This window comes from Budorcas taxicolor, chromosome 21, assembly GCF_023091745.1.
Source record: "Budorcas taxicolor isolate Tak-1 chromosome 21, Takin1.1, whole genome shotgun sequence".
NCBI lineage: Eukaryota > Metazoa > Chordata > Mammalia > Artiodactyla > Bovidae > Budorcas > Budorcas taxicolor.
In genome coordinates, this window is record NC_068930.1 from 24,486,710 (window position 1) to 24,501,632 (window position 14,923).

General features: G+C 48.7%; 2 protein-coding genes across 2 annotated transcripts in view; one reads left to right on the forward strand and one right to left on the reverse strand.

The window, feature by feature from the left end:
• The window catches only part of GDPGP1 (GDP-D-glucose phosphorylase 1), a 198,690-nt gene that overhangs the window by 74,180 nt on the left and 109,587 nt on the right, over positions 1 to 14,923 (forward strand). The window lies entirely within an intron of this gene.
• RCCD1 (RCC1 domain containing 1) lies at positions 5,760 to 13,696 on the reverse strand. Its single transcript, XM_052659909.1, has 8 exons — positions 13,617 to 13,696; positions 12,024 to 12,244; positions 11,556 to 11,940; positions 11,253 to 11,374; positions 8,770 to 8,868; positions 7,934 to 8,104; positions 7,273 to 7,302; positions 5,760 to 6,752 (listed from the first exon to the last, which is right to left on the reverse strand). Exons 2-8 carry the CDS (start codon positions 12,196 to 12,198, stop codon positions 6,601 to 6,603), a joined length of 1,134 nt encoding a protein of 377 aa, XP_052515869.1. The 5' UTR covers positions 12,199 to 12,244; positions 13,617 to 13,696; the 3' UTR covers positions 5,760 to 6,600.

A 14,923-nucleotide genomic window follows, 5' to 3' on the forward strand; every position in this document is an offset into this window, starting at 1 on the left:
CACCTGTTGAGTTCATTCTTTTTCATACAGTACCCAGTTGTCTAGCACCATTAGCTGAAAAGCTAAACTTTCTCCCGTAAGTTTCTGTTCCACTGATCTGTCTGTCCTAATGACAGTACTATACGACCCTGTCTTAATTACGAGGATTTATATGAATTCTTAATATCAGGTAATGTTAACTTTCCAACTTTGTGTTTTTAAACATCATTTTGTCTGTTACAGGTCCTTTGCATTTTTGTATGAGTTTTAGGGGAAAAACCTTGTCAATTTCTACAGAGAAATCTGGTAGAATTTTTATTGGCATTGCACTGAACCTGTAGACCAACTTGGGGAGAACTAACAACCCACAAACAAGGCATCTCTCTCCATTTACTTCGGTTTTCTTTAATTTCTCTCAGCAGTATTTTATAGGTCATGTGTACAAATATTTCACATCTTTGTCAGATTTATCCCTAAGTATTTCATATCTGGAGGCTATTGTAAATGGTATCTTTTAATTAGAATTTCTGGTTGCTATTTGGCTACATATATAGTTGATTTTTGTATATTGCTCTTGTATCCTACAACTTGCTAAAAACTCACTTACTAAAAAAGAAAAATGAGGGAAAAAATATATATTCATTGTGTTGGAGCAAGTCTTTAATGCTTAGCCAGGCCATTCTGACCTAGAGAATTCCATGGACTGTACAGTCCATGGGGTCACAGAGTCAGACACAACTAAGCGACTTTCACTTTCAGGCCATATACAACTGTGCCTTTGCCTTCGGTTCTTGCTGTGTGGAGCCTGAATCCTAGGCAGAAATGAAAACTTAAGTGTTTTCTCAGGCATTTTTGAGCAAATATCCAACCCTGAGCATGTATTATGCTTTAACTCCCCAACTGATCATTTCACTTGATGTAGAAAAAGAAAGATTCCACAACCTTTCATGATAAAAACTCAATAAAATAGAAAAGGAGACTACTTCCACACAATAAAAGCCATATATGGCAAGCCCACAGTGAACATAATACTCAGTTACTTTTGCTTTAAGATTAGAACAAGGCAAGGGATGTCCACTTTCAACATTTTTAATCAACATAGTCAGAGCCATTAGGCTATAAAAGAAATAAAAGGCATTCAAACTGGAAGGAAAGAAGTAAAATTATGTTTGCAGGTGAGTGATCTTATATGTAAAAAATCTTAAAGACTACCAAAAAGCTGTTAGAATTAATAAATGACTTCAGCAAAGTAGCAGGATACAAAGTCAATACACAAAAATCAGTTGTATTTCTATACACAGTGAACCATCTGAAAAGGAAATTACAAAAATGATTTAATTTATAATGGCATCAAAAAGACTAAAATACCTGGCAATTAACCAAGGAGGTTAATTGCAGAGTTCCAAAGAATAGCAAGGAGAGAGAAAAAATCCTCCTCAGTGATCAGTGCAAAGAAACAGAGGAAAACAATAGAATGGGAAAGAGTAGAGATCTCTTCAAGAAAATTATAGAGATACCAAGGGAACATTTCATGCAAAGATGGGCTCAATGAAAGACGTAAATGGTAAGGACCTAACAGAAGCAGAAGATATTAAGAAGAGGTGGCAAGAATACACAGAAGAACTGTACAAAAAAGATCTTCACCACCCAGATAATCATGATGGTGTGATCACTCTCCTAGAGCCAGACATCCTAGAATGTGAAGTCTAGTGGGCCTTGGGAAGCATCACTACAAACAAATCTAGTGGAGGTGATCAGAATTCGAGTTGAGCTGTTTCAAATCCTATAAGATGATGTTGTGCAGGTGCTGCACTCAATATGCCAGCAAATCTGGAAAATTCAGCAGTGGCCAGGACTGGAAAAGGTCAGTTTTCATTCCAACGCCAGAGAATGCTCAAACTACCGCACAACTGCACTCGTGTCACATGCTATCAAAGTAATGCTCAACATTCTCCAAGTCAGGCTTCAAAAGTACATTAACTGTGAACTTCCAGATGTTCAAGCTGGATTTAGAAAAGACAGAGGAACCAGAGATCAAATTGCCAACATCTGTTGGATCACTGAAAAAGCAGGAGAGTTCCAGAAAAACACTATTTCTGCTTTATTGACTATGCCAAAGCCTTTGACTGTGGATCACAACAAGCTATGGGAAAATATTCAAGAGATGGGAATACCAGACCATCTTACCTGCCTCTTGAGAAATCTATATGCAGGTCAAGAAGCAACAGTTAGAAATGGACATGGAACAACAGACTAGTTCCAGATCAGGAAAGGAGTGCATCAGAGCTGTATATTGTCACCCTGCTTATTTAATTATATGCAGAGTACATCATGAGAAACGCTGGATTAGATGAAGCACAAGTTGGAATCAAGACTGCTGGGAGAAATATCAATAACCTCAGATATGCAGATGACACCACCCTTTCGGCAGAAAGCAAAGAACTAAAGAGCCTCTTGATCAAAGTGAAAGAGGAAAGTGAAAAAGTTGGCTTAAAACTCAACATTCAGAAAACTAAGATCATGGCATCTGGTCCCACCACTTCATGGGAAATAGATGGGGAAACAGTGACAGACTTTATTTCGGGGGGCTCCAAAATCACTACAGATGGTGACTGCAGCCATGAAATTAAAAGACACTTGCTCTTTGGGAAAAAAGCTATGGCCAACCTAGACAACATACTAAAAAGCAGAGACATTACCTTGCCAACAAAGGTCCATCTAGTCGAAGCTATGGTTTTTCCAGTAGTCAATATGGATGTGAGAGTTGGACTACAAAGATAGATGAGCGCTGAAGAATTGATACTTTTGAACTGTGGTGTTGGAGAAGACTCTTGAGAGTTCCTTGGACTGCAAGGAGATCCATCCAGTTCATCCTAAAGGAAATCAGTCCTGAATATTCACTGGAAGGACTGATGCTGAAACTCCAATACTTTGGCCACCTAATGCGATGAACTGACTCATTTGAAAAGACCCTGATGCTGGGAAAGATTGAAGGTGAGAGGAGAAGGGGACGACAGAGGATGAGGTGGTTGGATGGCATCACCGACTTGATGGACCTGAGTTTGAGCTGGCTCCAGGAGTTGGTGATGGACAGGGAGAACTGGCGTGCTGCAGTCCATAGGGTTGCAAAAAATCGGACACGACTGAGCAACTGAACTGAACTGAATTGACCAAGGAGATGAAAGACATGTATGATGAAAACTGTTAGGTTAGCCAAAAAGCACATTTGAGTTTTTCCATAAGATGATACCAAAAAAAAACACAAAAAACTTTTTGGCCAACCCAGTGCAAAACACTGCTGAAACACATCCCATGATCATGGATTCAGTTCAGTTCAGTCGCTCAGTCGTGTCCAACTCTTTGCGACCCCATGAATCGCAGCACGCCAGGCCTCCCTGTCCATCACCAACTCCCGGAGTTCACCCAAACTCATGTGCATCGAGTCGGTAATGCCATCCAGCCATCTCATCCTCTGTCGTCCCCTTCTCCTCCTGCCCCCAGTCCTTCCCAGCATCAGGGTCTTTTCCAATGAGTCAACTCTTCTCATGAGGTGGCCAAAGTACTGGAGTTTCAGCTTCAGCAATAGTAAAACTTAATATTGTTAAAATATCAGTAGCACCCAAAGCAATCTGTAGATTCTAGCAATCCCTAAAATCTCAAGAACCTTTATGCAGAAATAGAAAAGCCCTATAACTCATGGGATCTCAAGGAACCCCAAACAGGCAAAACAACTTTGAAAAAGAACAAAACTATAGGACTCACACATCCTAGATTCAAAACCTACTGCAAAGTGATAGTAATCAAGCCAGTGTTGACATAAAAGAGACAAGACATATAGAGCAAAGGAATAGAATAGAAAGCCTAGAAATAAACCCTTGAATATATAAGCAGATGATTTTTGACAAGGGTGCCAAGGCCATTCATTGGGGAATGGACAGTCTTTTCAACAAATGGTGCTGGGAAAACTGGATATCCACATACAAAAGGAGGAAGTTTGACCCTTACCTGTCACTGTATACAAAAATTTAACTCAAGATGGATCAAGGACCTAAATGTAAGACCTAAAAAATTAAATTCTTAGAAAAACATAGGACAAAAGCTTCAAGAGACACTGAATTTGGCAATAATTTCTTAGACATGACACCAAAGGCATAGGCAACAAAAGAAAGTATAAACAAATTGGACTTCATGAAAATTTAAAGCAATGCAGAGGACACAGGTTTGATCCCTGGTCTGGGAACTAAGATCCCACATGTCAGCAGCTAAGCCCATGTGACAAGACAACTGGAGCCCATGCACCGAACTACTCAGCCCAACAACCAATGCAACCAAAACCAAATAGTTACGCAAAAGAGACACTATCAACAGAGCAAAAAAGCAACCAACAGAATGGGAGAAAATAGTTCCAAATCAGTCTGATGAGGGATTAATACCTAGAATATATAGAGAACTCCTAAAACAACTGACAACACACACAAAACCTGATTCAAAATGGGCAAAGGACTTGAATAGACATTTCTCCAAAAAAGATATGTAAATGGCCAATAAGCACATGAAAAGATACTTAACATCACTAATCTTTGGGGAAATAGCAAATCAAAATTACAATGAGATAACCACTTTTTACCCATTAGGATAGCTTGGACTTCCTTGGTGGTCCAATAGTTGAGAATTCACCTGCCGACACAGGGGCCACAGTTTGACCCCTGGTCTGGGAAGGTTCCACATGCTGCGGAGCAACAGCCCAGCGCCACAACTGCAAGCCCAGCCTCTACAAGAGAAGCCACGGCAGCAAGGAGCCCACACACCACAACCAGAGTGGCCCCCGCTCACCACAACTAGAGCAAACCCACATACAGCAATGAAGACCCAGCGCAGCCAGAAATACATGAAACATTTTTTTAAAAAAAGCAAAAACGTGTTGGGTAAGGATATGGAGAAATTGGAACCCTTGTGCACTATTTATTGGTGGGACTGTAAAATGTTAAAGCCACTGTGGAAAACAGTAATATAGGCTCCTCAAAAAAGTAAAAAAATGGAATTACCATATGACTCAGTGATTCCAGGCGGAGTCTTAAAGAGGTATGTGTAAATCCATGTTTAGAGTAGCATTATTCGCAACAGTTAAAATGTGAAAGCCACCCAAGTGTCCATCAACCAATGACTGGATCAACTGAACGTGTCTATACATACAGTGGAACATTAATAAGGCCTAGAAAGGAAGGAGATTGTGCAGTATGCTACAACATGGATGATCCCTGAGGGCATTATGCTAACTGATAATAAGCCAGTCACAAAAAGACAAATAGTGTTATGATTCCACTTACATTAGGTAGAGCAGTCAAGATCACAAAGAGAGACAAAAGGTATAACGATAGTTGTCGGGTTCGGGAGAACGAGGAGTTATTTAATAGCTGTAGAGTTTCAGACTTAAAAGATGAGGAGAGATAGGACTGGATGGTGTTGATGGCTGCACAGCAGTGTGAGTGTATTCAGTACCACTGAACTGTACACTTAAAAATGGTTAAGACAATACATTTTTTGTTATGTGTGTTTTAACTCAGTAAGAAAAAAGAAATTAGTATCAACAAGAGAATATATAAACTTGAGGTATAATTCATGTAATGGAGTGAAAGTGAATGAGCTGTAGGATACCACAGATGAATCTTACAGTGCTGATGAAAAAAGACACAAAAGAACATACACAGAATGACCATTTACCTAAAGTTCAAAAGCAGACAAATTTTACTGTATAAAGAGGCATACACGGAATGGTAAGATTCAAAGTGAAAACAGTTCAAATGAATAACAAAAGATGACCTCTAGCAGTTCCGAGTCTTAGCACTACCTCAAAAATCACCTGGGATGGGGCAGCTTGGCAAGAATACTGGGGCATGTTGCCATCCCTTCTCAAGGGAATCTTCCTGACCCAGGGAGGGACTGAACCCAGGTCTCCTGCATTGCAGGCAGATTCTTTACTGTCTTAGCCACTAGGGAAGCCCTTTAAAAATCTACCCACGCCTACGTTCTACACCCTCAAGTTCACGATTTCATCATGGCTATGGTGCCGGCCCTGGCTCAGCTGGTAAAGAACCTGCCTGCCATGCAGGAGACCTGGGTTCAATCCCTGGGTTGGGACGATCCCCTGGAGAAGGGAAAGGCTGCCCACTCCAGTATTCCGGCCTAGAGAGTTCCATGGACTGTATAGTCCATGGGGTCCAAAGAGTCCGACATGACTGAGCGACTTTCACTTTCTCTTCAAGATGCGTCTCTAGGCATCCAGTTACAAATCTCCTGGTGTTTCTCTTTTTTTCTGGGAGTGTGGGGCACACAAACCCTGCAGCCTGTGGAATCTTATGTCCCCGACCAGGGATTGAATCTGCTCCCTCAGCAGTGAAAACGCAGAGTCCTATCCACTGGACCACCAGGGAGTCCCCTCCAGGTGTTTCTAGTGAGGGGACAAAGTTGAAGATGCTGCCTGCTCTAAGGTGGAGCAAGAGGGCTGTGACCGGGAGAGGCCTCTGGGTGCTGGCAGTGGTTTTCCTTGCCCCGTGGGGAGTTTCACAGGTGTTGGCTGTATAATTTTCCACTCTGCTGTTCTTTTATGCCCTTATCCATAGGTCAGCTCTTCTCTTTCTCCACAGCATACACATAGGTGTTCCAGGGCCCACAGCTCACAGTTCTTACTTGGAGTTGCTTATCTACAAAGTACTCCACACGGCAGGGCCGGTCCAAAGTAGTTGTGTCCTTGTGGCCGAGCTGTCCATATTTACCTAAAGTGAAATGAGCCCCTTTGCCATCCTCTGCTGGGCCCTGTGGCTTCTCCCCTCCAGGAAGGAAAATCAGCCCATCGACCGAAGCGCTGGGCTTAGGCCACCACTCTACTCCGCTGCTGTCTGCTCCGTGAGTTCAGACCAGCACCATAGAGCCAGGCAAATCCTCCAGGCTCCCCACTCCTAAAGCTCAGATGCCCAGAGATTTTCATTCTACCTTTTTCTCTTCCCAGGGCCAGACCAAAAGAGGTCTCAGAGATGCTGGCAAGATATTCCCTTGGGATACATACTTTTTCAGAAAGGTAGATGGGAAATACTGATACTTCCTGTTTCTCTGAGCTCTGCCCCTCTGAGTGTGCCTAGATTTGTTCCAGAGAAGGGAATAGACGGCTTTTCAGTCCAGCGGTCGTGCTGAGACCCCTGCTTCCACTTCTCTTCATAGCTGTTGTCACTTGCCCGCTACCCGCAGGTCTTTTCCTCCCCTTACTTTAAGCATCACAAAAGCAAACCCTTTACTTACCCCAGCCCCAGGTGTAGAGCTCCCCCGTCCCTGCAACCGAAAGGACAGTAAAGGGGCTGTTGCCATGCTCTGACAGGGCATGAGTCCAGCTCAGCCTGCCACAACCCACAGCCAGCTCACTGTGGCCGTTGTGCGATTTGCTTGGCAGAGCAACACATATTCTCTCTCCTTTTTTAACAATAGTCACATGTTAGGAAGATCCCCTGGAGAAGGGCATGGCAACCCACTCCTCTGTCCAGAAAATCCCATGGGCAGAGGAGCCTGGCAGGCTACAGAGTGTCAAAGAGAGTCGCAAAGAGTCGGACACAGCTGAAACGACTTAGCACACAGCTTGCACACCGGCTAGTCACGTTCGGGGTGGTAAAGGATCCAGACCGAACAAGTTCACCTTCCTATATGCCCAACGGCTATGACTCACAGCCAAATCTGGAGTCTCAGGAGCAGGGTTGGGCAGACCCTCCTCCGATGCAAGGCTGGCAAACACTAGCCTCCCCCCAGAGCCTTCGGGGCCTGACAGGCTGGGTAGCCTCTGTGAAAGACCCCAGGGAGTGAGGCTGCTAGTCTTTTAAGGGACCACACCCTTTCCTGCAGCCGCCAGCTAGACAGTGTGCAGAGGGGGCTTCCTGCTCCATCCTGAACCAGCCTACCTGGCCCCACTCACTTGTCAGCACTGCCGTGTGCCGGGATCCGCAGCTGACCTTGACTGCCTCTGAGCCCGGGCTGAGATCCAGTAAAGCTGGGAACGGCTGGACCGCTATGAAGGGGGCAGGGGCTCCATCCTCACCCGCAGAGACTCTCTTCACTTCGGAACCATCTTCATCCAGTCCTGAGGCTTCAGAGAAGCAGTAAGAGTTATGATGATAATGATGGTGAACACTCACTGAGACCTGATCTACACCTCGATCATAAAAAATAATAAACCTCATTCATACACACAATAGCTGAAGCCCCTACTCTAGCTCCAAAGCTGTCGCTTCCAACCCCGAATTCCCTGGGAAGTGCTGGAGCTGACAGGCTTGTGGGGTGTGCCGCAAGGACACTGGCCATCAGCCTTGCCGTGCTCCCTCTCATAAGGGGTTCAGAGTCCTTCAGCGTGTCCTGGGGACCCAAGGATATCGCATACCCCTTCTGAGCCCTGTAGCTCTCAAGCCAGCCTATGGCCAGGAGGCAGAAATGACAGAAATGTGTGGAAATCAACAACTGACTCTCACCAACAGACTTGTGGTTGCCAAGGAGGAGGGGGTAGGGGAGGGATGGATTGGGAGTTTGGAGTTAGCAGATACAAACTATTATATATAGAATGGAAAATACAATAAGGTCCTAATCTGTAGCACAGGGAACTATACTCAATATCCTGTGATAAACTGTAATGGAAAAATATAAAAAAATGTATGTGTAGGTATAACTGAATCACGTGGCCATACAGCACAAGGTAACACAACAGTGCAAATCAATTGTACTTCAATAAAATAAATTTTTAACAAAATCGACCCTCACCTTCTCCTGCAGTTGTCTTTCCATCTTCTGCCAGGCTCTTAGTGGGTAGGGCCAGCTGCCCTGATTCATTCCAGCCCCAGATATAAATATCTCCTGTCTCTGAGGCAGAGAGAATAGGGTCCCATTAAACAGACTCAGATCACCCCTGGATCCATCCACACTCCCTGTAGGAGTGTGGCTCCTGAGAGACAACGCTTGCCTGCCCCACCCAAGTCAGCCTTCCAGATTAAGTACTTCCCTCAGGGCCCAGCAGCTTCCCTGTCTCAGCAGGACCTTTCCCCCTTAAGTGCATTCGGTCACCCTATTCTTAAAGGACACCTCTTATTAGGCTTTCCTCTCCAGGGTCACTTTTCCCGTTTGTTGTTAATTCCCAGCTCCCACCTCCAACATGCAATTTGGAAATGAGTCCCTGGAAGTTCCCTAGTATCTTTCTTTCCCATCCACTGAGCCCAGGCTCCTTTCTTCAGCCCTACCCATCACTAGTCCTGAAGACCTGTTTTAAAAAATGTGTTTGTTTTTTAAATTGACACAGCATTGATTTAATTGACACAGCATGAAACTTTTGGGTAAGTTTCATGTACACAACATTTTGCGTGCATGTACTACAGTTGGCTTATCACCAAAAGGTCGGTTTCCAACTGTCGCCATACAGTTCACCCGTTACACCCTCTCCCGTCCCCGAAGGCCTCTAGAAGCTCTCAACATTGCTTGCCTCCTCCCACAACACTATATAGTTTGTTGGCTGGAGCAAGAGCCCTAATGCTAAAAATTCACTAACAGTAGTAGCTGGTTTTATCAAGTGTTTAATCCGTGCCAGTGTTTTAAGCACCATATATCCACTCTACTCCAGAGAAACTTGAGCGGTGAGGTGTCCTGCCCAAGATCACGAGCAGCAGACTGATGCTGATGTGAACCTGGGAGGTCTGGTTTGAAGCAGCAGTGCTCCAACCACATGACACTGAGGCCTCAAACTCTTTTTGGACCTTAGTGTGAGACTTCCCATTGCACTCACTTTCTGGTCCTCTCGTCTCCTTCCTCCTGCTCAGCACTTCTCAAGCCTGGCTGCCAACCCAGGCCCATTAGAATAGGGAGGGGAGAGTGCAGGCCTAAGTCATTTTTAAAGATTCCGAGTGAAACCATGCCCCACGGAGTTAACAGAAGGTGATAACTACGGAGAAATTCTTGAACTTTCCTTGGAGAACAGATGAAGAACACACTATTAAAACTCCTTTGCTTACTGTAAAGTGCCTTCATTAAGTTCACTTTGGTTACTTTTCTATTTTTCCCTTAATTGCATACAGTTTCATATAACCCAGCTGTTTCACAGGAACTTGGAGTCAGCAAAAGCCAGCTGGAGACTAGATGGGACCACTGACCCCAAAACTGGGTCTGTGCACGTTGGGCAGTGAGTGGTGTTCTGATATCGGAAGGCTCGAAAACTCCACCCTCAGATCATGCTAATTGCCCCCGCCCCGCCCCCCCCCCCCCCCCCCCCCCCCGCCTGCGTGGCTTGTGGGATATTAGTTCCCCGATCAGGGATTGAACCCAGCAGTGAAAGCTCCGTGTCCTAACCACTGGACTGCCAGGGAAGTCCCAAAGCACCTCCACTTTGAAATCTACAGAACCATGTTGGCTCAGGTATGCCTGCTCATAACACTGATTACCTCACCTTCTTCCCTACCTCCAATCATCTTTCTCCATGCCTAAGACCACCTGGCTTATGCCATAAATAACCCAAACCCTTCAAGGTGGCAGATTGGGGGCTTATTCTCCTATCTCCTCGCTTGGCTGCCTTGTGAATAAACTCACTCTTGGCTATCAACCTTGGTGTCTCAGTGTTCGGCTGGCTGCACAACCCGACCTGGTCAGTAACAATATTAAGTAGTGGCCAGAGCCCCTGATGCAGATCCTTGCGAAAATCATCTACCACCAGCCCCACCCGACAGCCTAGCTATCAGCTGCACCTGGATCTCCTGTCAGAGGGGTGAACACAATCTCAAGGGACACTCATTCCCATCCTGGATGACCAGCCACGGCACCACCAGAGCTCACAATGGCCACCATCCTCCTGCGGGTGGGCCTCCCAGTGTCCACCCTGTGCCACGCATTACAGCCACCTGGGCAGCTGCTACCTTTCTTCTCCGTCCTCCTTGTCTCGGCTGCCCCTCACCCCTCCATTCTCCCTTGGGGCCCAAAATGACAGCCCTGGATGGAGGCAGATGGATGGGAGGGGTAGTGAGACCAGAAGACGGGAAACAACTGCCAACAGTCCGGATTGTCAGGGTGGTGATGAAGGGGCGGGGTGGGGGGGGGGGAGGCGCTGAATCTGAGGCATTTGGGAGTCAGGAATGACTGGGCTGATGGATGCGGGATTAGCTTGGAAGGAGGCCTGGCTAGGCCCCCCATCAGATGGGGAGAGGAGGAGGAAGGTTTGGCGCCTGCAAGATCCTGAGCTGGTTTTGGAAAAGCCCTAGGTCACGCACCACTCAGGCACACAGAATGCCAGCCACCTGCGGCGATTTCAGCCATGCGTAGGCCCTGCAGCGCCTCCAACAGCCGGGGCTCTGGCTCTGGCTCCAGGGTCCCGTGGCCCAGCTGTCCATGCCTGAGGAAAGGAGGTCCCATCAGCTACAGTCACACCAAGAGGTCTCCTCCCTGTCCTTGCCCAATCACTCCCTCCAGCCACCTGTATGCTGACCTCCCACTCCGAGGTCACATTTACCGACCCATCAACCGCGGCATCCCAGCAAAAGCCCAGCGGGCCCACCGGGCCAAGCCCCACTCACCTGCCCGCGCCCCAGGAGAACACCTGGCCCGCGGCGTCCAGCAACAACGCGTGCTCGGCGCCCAGCTCCAGCCGACGCGCCCGCAGCGTGGGGGCCAGAGGCCGGTAGAAGGGCGGCCGCGGGCTCACGTAGGCGCAAGCGCAGGGCAGCAGCGGCAGCAGCCCCGCCTGGGTCTCATCACGGTTGGGTCCGTGTTCTGCCTCCTGCACGGCTTGAGACCAGAGGGGCTCCCCGCGCAGCGCCGAAACGGGCGCCCAGGCCTGCAGTTCCGCCCCGGCTCGCGGCCCCGCGCGCAGCAGCACCAGGACCTCCTCCGACGCCCACGCGTCCGTGTATCCGTCCGCCGCGCCGCCCGCCGCGCCTGACAGCTGCACCCCGCCTCCACCTGCGGGGGGCGGAGAGCGGGCTGGGGACGCAGGGGGCGGCGCGTGCGCCGGGGGCCGGGGCGGGGACGGAGGGGGCGCTCACGGGTCACGAAGGCTGTGTAGCTCCAGCTCGCGCTCACGTGGCAGACGTCGACGCTGCCGCCCGGCGTCCTTACCGGCTCGGGGCTGTGTACCTGGCGCCCGAGCCCCGAGCCCAGCGCCTGCCCGAAGCCGCAGAAGCCGAAGCCGAACCAGGTTCCGCGACGCTCCTCGTCCATGCCCCGCAGCGTCTTTGGCTGGCTGCGACCTGGCTGGAGCGGCCGGCTAGACGGAGGGTTAGGGCAAGAACCCGGAGAGATTGTTCCAGACGAGCCCTTGCGAGACACTGCAGCTGCCTTACGGGTTAAAAGGGGGAAAAGCCACCACAGAGGCACACGACGTGCATTCCATCGACGTTCGCTGAGCGGGCGTCCTTACCAGACTTAGAACGATTCGGAGCTGTGTTAAGTGGGGCCCTTTCCCTGTCCCTCCCTTTTGACTCAAGCATATTCACTGTCCCACAAAGTGGGCACCCGGTAAATAGCCTCTCCTTTAGGCATCGGACTAGGAAACTGAGTCCTTCCCACTCCAAATTCCCAATGTCAGACACATTATCCCATGTAATCCTGGGAACTAGAATTGTCTCCGTTTGACAGTGGAGACTCAGAGAAACTGACCCTTACACAAGCAGGTAACAGCACCGAGAGGGGCAGAAGGCTGAACTCAAGATACATCATTTCCCACCAGTGAAAGGCAAAGGCAACGCCCTGTAAGGGGCAGGACCGGTTCCAGGGCTCACGTTTGCCTCTGCAGCTAGCAAGGCCTCTGTCCTTAGTCAACTCACTTGAGCTCTTCTCAGTCCAGTTCAGTTTCTTCAGTTGTACAAAGCTGGGCAGCAGGGGCGGGTGATGTTTGTACCTACCTTGTGGAATTGCTATGAACAGATATAAATAAAGGTTTCAAGTGCTGGCACATAGCATGGTAAGCACACAGTGTCAGCTTGTTAAATCCAGTATTGAAGAGTTGATAAAAAATTTTTTAAATGGTCACTGGGTTTTTAGGGACCTATGTAAACACAGTTTCAACTGGACCTTGTCTACTCATTTATTCATCTCACACGCATTTATCGATTCTTTGTCGTTGTTCAGTCGCTAAGTCATGTCAGACTCTGCGACCCTATGGACCCCATGGACCCCATGGACTGCATTGATCCTTATTCTAAGGCAATGAGGAGCACCGCTGACGGCTTTCAAGGCCCTCACGCATAAATGGGGAGACAGAGGCAGAGTCCGGTGACACGGTGTTGCCCCTTTCTGCGTTTAACTCTTTGAAGCCACATCCTGCCTGGGCTCCTACCCCTTTTGGGCCAATCCCAGCCCAAGAAGGCCTCTGACCTTAATCCTGACCCTGTGTCCTCCACCCCCTCAGGCAGCTCGATCCGATGGGCCGTCTAGAGGGAGGAAAGGCCGAGAGGCAGGGCAGCCACCAGGAACCGGTCGACAGCTGGACCAGGACTCGGCTGGCAGCCAGGAAGGAAAGGTTTGAAGAGCCGCGCCCTGAGCCAAGCGCCCATTGGCTTCGGAAGCCTCCCCGGGGCCAATCGCCGGAGAGCGGCGTGACCTCCCCGAGCAGGGCGGGCGGCAATGGACGTGCTCACCTGGGTTCGAGCAATTCCGGCCGCGGCCTGTTCGGCCCTAACTCGGTCGAACCGGTCCCGAGGCCTCCGCTAGGCCGAGGCGGCCCTGGGCAGGGAGTGGGCCAAATCCCCGGCGGGCGTGGCTCGAAACGGAGGTTGGACCAGATGGTCCCGCCCCCCGCAAGCTCGCACGGGGCCGCGGAGCCCGAATTACAAGCATCTGGGGGACACTCACAAAGAACTAAGGGGTTGGCTATGAGCGACCCCAGGGACGAGTGCTGCCAGTCCTTCTTTTTAGTCTGGGGCGGCGACAGCTCGCTCCCAACTCGCGTGGGTCTGCTGCCCAACATGCCGCAGTCGTACAAGGCGGGCGGCGGGCAGCTTTTACCAGCCATTGGCTCTGGAGTCTGTCACTTACCTCCGTGAGCCAATGAGAGTCAAGCTGGGCTTGGCCCGCAGAGCGGAAGCCGGCGCTCTGGGACCATCCGTCCAGCCAGGTGGGGGTGCATGTGGCGGCCAGCTCCAACCCGGCTCAGCTACTGGGGTTCTCTTCAGCGTTTTCCCAACCCTAGATCCCGAGTTCTCCCTGACTGGAGGCCGTTGAGAACTCTCACTACAAAGGCAGAAGTACTGAAAGGCCTATTAGCTCAGATATGCAGATGACACCACCCTAAAGCAGAAATCGAGGAATAACTAAAGAGCCTCTTGATGAAAGTGAAAGAGGAGAGTGAAAAAGTTGGTTTAAAACTCAACATTCAGAAAACTAACATCCCGGCATCCAGTCCCATCACTTCATGGCAAACAGATGGGGAAGCAATGGAAAACAGTGACAAGACTATTTCTGGGGTCTCCAAAATCACGCCAGACGGTGACTGCAGCCATGAAAATAAAACACCCTTGCTCCTTGGAAGAAAAGCTGTGACCAACCTAGGCAGCGTATTAAAAAGCAGAGACATTACTTTGCCAACAAAGGTCCGTCTAGTCCAAACTACGGTTTTTCCAGTAGTCATGTATGGATGTGAGCATTAAACTATAAAAAAACCTGACCACCGAAGAATTGATGCTTTTGAACTGTGGTGTTGGAGAAGACTCTTGAGACCTGGACTTCAAGGAGATCCAACCAGTCCATCCAAAAGGAAATCAGTCCTGAATATTCATTGGAAGGACTGATGCTGAAGCTGAAACTCCGATACTCTGGCCACCTGATGCAAAAAACTGACTCGCTGGGAAAGACTGGAGAAGGGCAACAGATGGACATGAGTTTGAGTAAACTCCGGGAGTTGGTGATGGACAGGGAGGCCTGGTGTGCTGTAGTCCATGGGATCACA